Here is a 7,370-nt window from a genome sequence, read left to right as displayed (position 1 = left end):
AGAGAGAGAGAGAGAGTAAATTAAAAAATTATAAACAGAGAGGAAAAAGAGGAGAGAGAAAGATGAGAAATGTATTGCTGAGCAAAGTTAACGTGTGCTCGTTGCTTCAAGGCATCTTGGTGTTCTGTGTGAAATGCTAGTAGGAGTTATTCTCAAGGGGGGGTTGTTTTGGGGGGTTTTTGAAAGGGTTTTCCAAAAAACCAGAAACCCCCCAAGGTCACATGGGGGATTTCAAGTTTTCAGAAAACCCCCCTTTCCATTGAGCAACTCCCCACAAGGGTTACTCTTTAATATTTTATTTAGAGTAAAGGGTTTTTAAAAACCAAACCCATGTGTGAACAACCCCGTAGTTTACTTGTGGGAATGTACAAAAGAAGGCGTATTTAATGCAAACGTGCTATGAAACCGCTATGTGGGAACACTCTCAAAGCAAGATAAGAAAGAGACTCGAGCAAGGAATTGTCAAGAGTCTAGGCTAGTCGTACTAGGACTTATAAAAGTAGGTGGATTGTGGATAGATAGATAGATAGGAAGAGGAGAGAGAGAATCCCTTCCATAACTTTTTATAAACAAAACCTAGACGGAAGAAAAGACGTAGTAGACTTCATAGCGTTTCCTTTTGCATGGGGGCTGTTCCCACGCACGATCTGCACGTGGGCTCTCACATGGCCTTTACAAATGCTGGAGTGTGTCTGTTTGTCAGAAGGCAAGGCGTCTTTAGCTTCCTGTCTTAGCGCTCTGCGACAATGGAGTTGATCACAGGCCAGGTGCATATCAAGGAGGACTTGTTTGATCTAGCTTCCCATACCTTCAGTGACCTCTTCGGCCTGAAGGTGGACTTGCAGCTTGTAAGCATTGACATTGATCCAGGTACCTCCCATTTTTGCAGTCAATTCACATGTTTGGGGCTCCATCGGTTTTATGTTTTGATCTAATTTTGCTCTCCAGCTTGTAAAAATAAAAGGACTGCATAGGCGTTATCATCCACACCCTTTCTGAGATCATGTTCAGGAATGTACTGGGTTATTTCACAAGAAATTTTAGACAAATTCCCACTAGAATTCCCTTATTGTGGATTATGACAACATCATGAGCATCTGAGAGGGAGGGACCGCATCCTTAGCTAGGTGTGGTTGGGGGCAGGGCGCCTCACTTGCAGAAAGCCCTTCGTGGTGAACACTATATAGGAAAAAACAAGGGACAAGAGCCCATTTTCCTGCATGGGAATATTTGTAATAACTTCTTATGTTTGAGATTATGCTTAGGAATGTATTGGGTTATACCGGTCTCTCTCATCAGGTTTCTCAATGCTTGTGAATTCAAGGAATGCATTTGCGTTCTCATTCAAAGCTGCTACTGCTATTCATTCCTTATTGAGCTCGTGTTTAGGTTTGTATCGGGTTGTGTCAAGTTGTTCCAATGAGTCTTCTCAATGCTTGTGTTCTCTGTCCTTGAGGAATGATGATCTTTTAGAAGATCATGATCTTTTAGAAGATCATCATCATTATTGGCCTTCAGCAAAGGAACTCCCATACCCAAATGCTGGTTTCTCTTTCCTGAAAGAAGATCATATTTAGGATTCTATTGGGCTGTATCAGTTTCTCCAATCAGTGTCCTCAGTGCTTGTCTTTTTAGTCCCCTAAGCAATGATGATCTATAAGATCATGATTATTGGCCTTCAGCAGATAAAATCCCATACTCAAATGCTGGTCTCTCTTTTCTTGAACGTTGTTCAATGCATGTGTTGGTATTTTTGGGTATCCGAAAGCTCATAATTCAGTTTGTAAAAAGTCTGTTGGTTGTAATGCTGTGGGCCTTTTTAGGTATCTGTTCTCCCTCCGAATGCTTATTAATTGCTCTCCTTCGTGGTCTTTCTGTGCCTTGGAAGGGACCAAGGATGGGAAGCGCAGTGTGCTGTCAGCTTTGAAGCTTGGGGTAACCTCTCCACGTACTAAGCTCGCAGCCCATAGTTCCATCTTCTTGGTGGAGTTCTCTGTCCCCCAGGACTTTGGCATACCGGGTGCTGTTTTGATCAATAGTCAGGTGCCTCGAGAGTTTTTCCTGGAGTTTATTACCCTAAGCTTGCCTCAATCCTCAAAGGATTTGTACTTCCCTTGTCATTCATGGATTAATCAGTCTAAGCTTTATCCAGGACCGCGCATATTCTTCGCTAACGAGGTTTGTCACTTCCTGAGGTTTGCCTGTGTGCTTTATCTTCCATACTGATCAGGGTTTTCTTAAAACTATAGGATAAGATAATGAAAAGTTCAGGGGCACGTTTTCATCTGCAATTATGTGTGCAGGCTTATCTTCCCCATCAGACACCTGTGGGTTTAGTAAAGTTGAGGAATGAGGAGCTTTGTTATCTGAAAGGAGATGGAACAGGAGAGAGGAAGACAGGAGAGCGGATCTATGACTATGATCTGTATAACAATCTTGGTAATCCAGATGTGAGCACAGAGCTAGCTAGACCTGTGTTGGGAGGTTCCAAAGAATTGCCTTACCCAAGGAGGTGCAGAACAGGGGCTCCACACACAAAATTTGGTAATTATGGCATGTAATCTAAGTGCACATGCAGACAACAGCTTGTTCTGAACTTACTGAATGCTGATTGAAAGGCACCAGCACATGTTGCATGCTGATGAGATGTTTTCTCCGCATAAATGGTTCCCTTCTGTAGGCTTCACTGACAACCTGCCTATGTTGGTATTATGGGAAATGCACATTATGATGCAAATGTGCTATTCAAACATGGACCTCAATTGCCTCTTTCAAGAACCTGTTGACACGTGATGTTGCTTCTAATATGTGGAAAATGTTCGTTTTGTCGATTTACAGATCCTGTATGCTTCACTGATAACCTGCCTGTGTTGGTATTATGGGAAATGCACATTGTGATGCAAACATGCTATTCAAACGTGGGCCTCAATCACCTCTTGACCCGTGATGATGCTTCTAATGTGTGGAAAATGTTCATTTTGTCACTTTACAGATCCTGCATCTGAGAAACCAACTTCGGCTTCTCTTTTGCCAAGAGATGAGGTGTTCAGCCCTCAGAAAAGTAATGATATCACAGGAATTGGAGTCAGAGCTGCAGCACATGAAGCTCAGACGCTGCTTTCTGGACAGAAGCATTTTAAGAGCTTTGAGGAGCTTCACGGGATTTATGCAGGAAAGCTTGATCCTGCGTTTACGTCAGAGCATCCTGATGAAGATGGAACCATTTTGAAGTTCCCTCCACCCTCAGTAGTGCAAGGTGCACATCTTTTGCATGCTCTAGTTGCATGCATGTGTGTTTGTGTGTCAATCCTGTCATATCTTGTCCGAAGGGTAATTTTGGATGCATAGAGAAGCAGCCCTTACTTATGGGTCTTTAGGCTATGGGATTTTGATGCTAAAGAAATCTGGCATTGTTTAAAAGTAGTTGTTGACACTGGAAAGAAACTTTTAACTAATACTCAGTGGTGCTAATTGTGTGCTCAGCAAGTAAAGATGCGTGGATGACAGATGAAGAATTTGCACGGCAAAGGCTTGCAGGGATGAATGCAATGGTGATTGAGAGACTGAAGGTGACACGTGCCTGCTGTGTAATTCAGTGTTGTTTACAACAAACCAACCACTGAGAATGATAGTTTACATTTAATCTCTAAGGTTTTCCCATAGTAGAGGAAGATAAATGCTTTATCATCCCTTCTTTCTCACTTTTTTCTGTCATCTCATTTCCATTCTTGCATTACTGGAAAAAGCAGACAACTTTTGTTCACAATTAATTAATGTATCTAATTTGAACAGGTCTTTCCCCCTGAGAGTCACTTGGATCCACAAGCGTTTGGACTTGAAGAATGCTCTATCACTGCAGATCACATCAAGGACTGCTTAGAAGGCCTGTCAGTGGAACAGGTTTGCCATCTTGATGACAAACTTTTATGTTTTTTCCTGGATAGTCTGTTCAACACATGGTAGCACTGTTTTTAAAATAATTGGTTTTGGTGCAACTCTTGTATTTTCAAGACCTCTTGTGCCATGTGATCTAAAAGGTTTTGTACAAGTGCTGTTGATTGTACCTTACATTGTACAGAAAATGTTGCATATGTATATCTATATTGGCACAGCATCTTCCCTTACAGATTCCAGGAATTTCACTCTTGTACTGATTTAGTTTGTAACCACTGGAGGTGTGGATTAGCAAAATGTTTGTATTTATGTGTGCACGTGTACACACACATCTGGCATGTACATGCTTGCCCACTTGTTCTTTTGGTGTGAATCCACTGTTCTGTTAGGTTAATGTACATTGGGTGCATATCTATGTACAATAGTCATCTATGATAGGTGTGCAAATAACAGAGACAGTGCTGTGTTAGCTAACAAGTTGTTTTATTCTCTACGTTTGTAGGCCCTCCATGAAAAGAAATTATATATCCTTGACTATCATGATTGTTTCATCACACCATACCTCGCTCGAATCAACCTAACTGAGGGAAAAGCATATGGGTCCAGAACTCTTTTTTTCTTGACAAAGTCAGGGCTGTTACTTCCCCTCGTCATTGAGTTGATTTTACCTCCACGAGAAGGCAACAGTTCATGGGTTAACAGAGTATTCACCCCTCCATCTCCTGGTAAAATTGACTGGACCTGGCAGCTGGCTAAGGCTCATGTGGCCATAGTGGACATGGCATATCAACATCTATGCTCCCACTGGTAGCTCCTGCCCGCTGATTCCTATCTGCTACATTGTTGTAAAGTTTTCTTGTTATGTGGTGAATGCTTTAGTAAGGGATTATGCTGGTTTATCAGAATCACCAAGGTTGTGGAATAATTCCAATGGTCCAGCAGAGGCTTTCATGCTTACATGTTCAAAGACGGGCATAATAGTTTAACTGTTAAGCCAACACAGCGGTTTTCCTTGTGCTGGAGCATAGATTCTCTCGTGATTACTGATGATTTTATGATTTTCTTGTACCTTGATGCTAGCCTCTGTATCAGGTGCCAGGCAGCTGCATCAAGCTAAACTGAGTTAAAAATATGATCAATATTGTGACACATGTGGTTTTAATGTTGGATACATCGTTTTCAACATTAGTGGGGTCAATGCAGGCTCAAAACTCATGCGTGCATGGAGCCATTCATCATTGCAACACGGAGGCAGCTGAGTGTGTTACATCCTCTGAACGTTTTTTTATCCCCACATTTTAAAGACACGTTAAATGCCAACTCAGCAGCAAGGGCGTCATTCCTCAACAGTGCAGGCCGAATAGAGAGGTGCTTTGTGACTGGGAAATACTCAAACGCGGTCTCATCTATTGACTACAAGCATTGGAAATTCAATGAACAAGCTTTGCCCAAGGATTTAATTAGAAGGTATATTCTACTGGATGACTACAAGAAAATCTACTGACTATGTCGCATGTAACTGCTTGATGTCCAGACTGTCACGTCATACACCCAGAAGAATATCACTTGAATAAGGTCAACTTTTGCAGAGTCAGTGTGAAAGTTACTCCATCGTGAAGTATTCGTGACAGTATTCCCAGCTCTTTTCAATTCTTAATTCAACTGATTTTGGACACAGATGTTTGTATGGTCCACTGTGGCCAGGGTTATATTCACCATTATTACTACTAGAGTGTGAATAAAATGGATGTATATTGCACTGATGGATTTGACTTACGTGTGTGTGTGTCTTTGGATAAATCACAGGGGTGCACATGAGCTAGGGGTGATTACATTATAGAGACATTTTCAGGCCATCTTGGGGAAAATTAGTTGCTTTCTCTCATTATAGGGCTGCTTTGAAGACTGTTTAGGGGGGGGAAAACTAGGGAGGTTAAATTATAGGGATACTTTCAGACAATTTTAGGGAAAATTAGCTGCCTTCTTGCTTGTTTCTGGAATTGGGTCAGTTTTCCACTTAAAGGTTGTGATGATCTACATATTCTCATCTGAAAGTATGGTGCTTGGGTGTGAAACTTTCTTTATAGAGAGGAATGATTAGCACCATTAATTGGGTGACATGCTTACAGTAGTTACACATTAACCACATATGCCTACATAAGTTGTTACTGGCTGGTAAAGAAGCTAGGATTATTTCTCGTTATTATTCAAAAAGCAGAAAAAGGATGTAATAACTAAAATCATATTTGAGTCTTCTTATTAGTAGTACTCGAACAAGTTGGTGATTCCATTTGGTTGTCTTGTTTAATGGTACTGTAAAATGTGGATAAAGAGTACCACTAATAGAATTATTGCTTTGTCACTGATGTGCAGGGGCATGGCAGAGGTGGATGAAACCGAAGAGCATGGGCTGAGGCTATGGATCAAAGATTATCCATACGCAGTAGATGGGCTAGACCTTTACAAGGCAATGAGCACATGGGTGAAGGAATACATGAGTGTGTATTACCCGAGTGACAAAGATGTGAGGGCTGACGTGGAGCTGCAGGAGTGGTGGAGAGAAGTGAGAGAGGTGGGGCACGGGGACCACAAGGGGGCAGAATGGTGGGTTCCTATGGACTGTGTGGCTGATCTCGAAGAGGTGGCCTCCACCCTGCTGTGGATGGCTACTGGGCTCCATGCAGTTGTGGACTTTGGGCAGTACCCATTTGCGGGCTTCATGCCCAACAGCCCCACAATGGGCTCCCGCCTCATCCCCGAGGAGGGCACGGCCGAGTACAAGGAACTGGAAAAGGATCCAGTGGCCTTCTTTCTGGCCATGGTGTCCAGTTGCCGCCAGGCCACAACAGCAATGGGGACCTTTGAGATCACCTCCCAGCACATGAGTGAGGAGGTCTACCTTGCTGGGGATGACCCCAATACCTGGACCCATGACCCACGCATCCTGGCCGCCCATGAGCGCTTCCAGGCTGCTGTCGCAGCTGCCCATGAACGCATCCTTGCCCGCTCCAGTGCGCCTGTCTCCACTTCCCCTCACAGAGCCGGCCTCTCCCATGTCCCTTTCACCCTCTTGTTGCCCTTCTCTCCCAAAGGCCTCACTGCCCGTGGTGTAGCCAATAGCATATCCATTTGATGTGAGTCAGATTTTACTTGAGTGTATGCAAAATGTTGTTTGAATAGGTATTTGTGGAATCCTTTGGTATGCGGACTTTTCCATTCGAAGAGTGTTATGACGAGCTAATGTTAAATGGTTGTGGATTAAGACCTGGTTCAGAGAAGTCAAAAAAGAGAAGCAAAGTTGCAGTGTTTGTTTGTCGTTGGTCTTTGAGGGCTTTGAGGGTGGTGAAGAGAAGGTAGGCATCAGGAGTCCATACATACAGGCATGAGAGTGTTAGGAGTCACTATATAGGGTATTGGCTTTTCAAGGTTTACCTTGTGTCAGAATTCAAAAGGCATGCAGAGTAGGAGCCCTGATC

General features: G+C 43.0%; 1 protein-coding gene across 2 annotated transcripts; it reads left to right on the top strand.

Annotated features, from left to right (window-relative positions):
- Positions 1–588: 588 nt before the first annotated feature.
- Positions 589–7,156, top strand: LOC148041743 (linoleate 9S-lipoxygenase-like). 2 transcript variants are annotated; one of them, XM_087681922.1, is made up of 9 exons: positions 589–870; positions 1,889–2,178; positions 2,304–2,544; positions 2,993–3,256; positions 3,484–3,569; positions 3,793–3,900; positions 4,397–4,701; positions 5,098–5,361; positions 6,268–7,156. In XM_087681922.1, the coding sequence occupies exons 1-9, from the start codon at positions 747–749 to the stop codon at positions 7,025–7,027; spliced, it is 2,442 nt and encodes an 813-aa protein (XP_087538048.1). In that variant the 5' UTR covers positions 589–746; the 3' UTR covers positions 7,028–7,156. The 2 variants fall into 2 exon arrangements, with proteins under 2 accessions (XP_087538048.1, XP_087538056.1); XM_087681930.1 differs by having other exon boundaries at positions 742–870; positions 1,824–2,178.
- Positions 7,157–7,370: the final 214 nt, after the last annotated feature.

Source organism: Lygodium microphyllum, chromosome 1 (genome assembly GCF_053477565.2).
Source record: "Lygodium microphyllum isolate KBCC chromosome 1, Lygodium_microphyllum_v1.1.10, whole genome shotgun sequence".
Taxonomy (NCBI): Eukaryota; Viridiplantae; Streptophyta; class Polypodiopsida; order Schizaeales; family Lygodiaceae; genus Lygodium; species Lygodium microphyllum.
The sequence above is the reverse complement of the archived record's forward strand: the minus strand, read 5'-3'. Positions and strand labels throughout refer to the sequence as shown.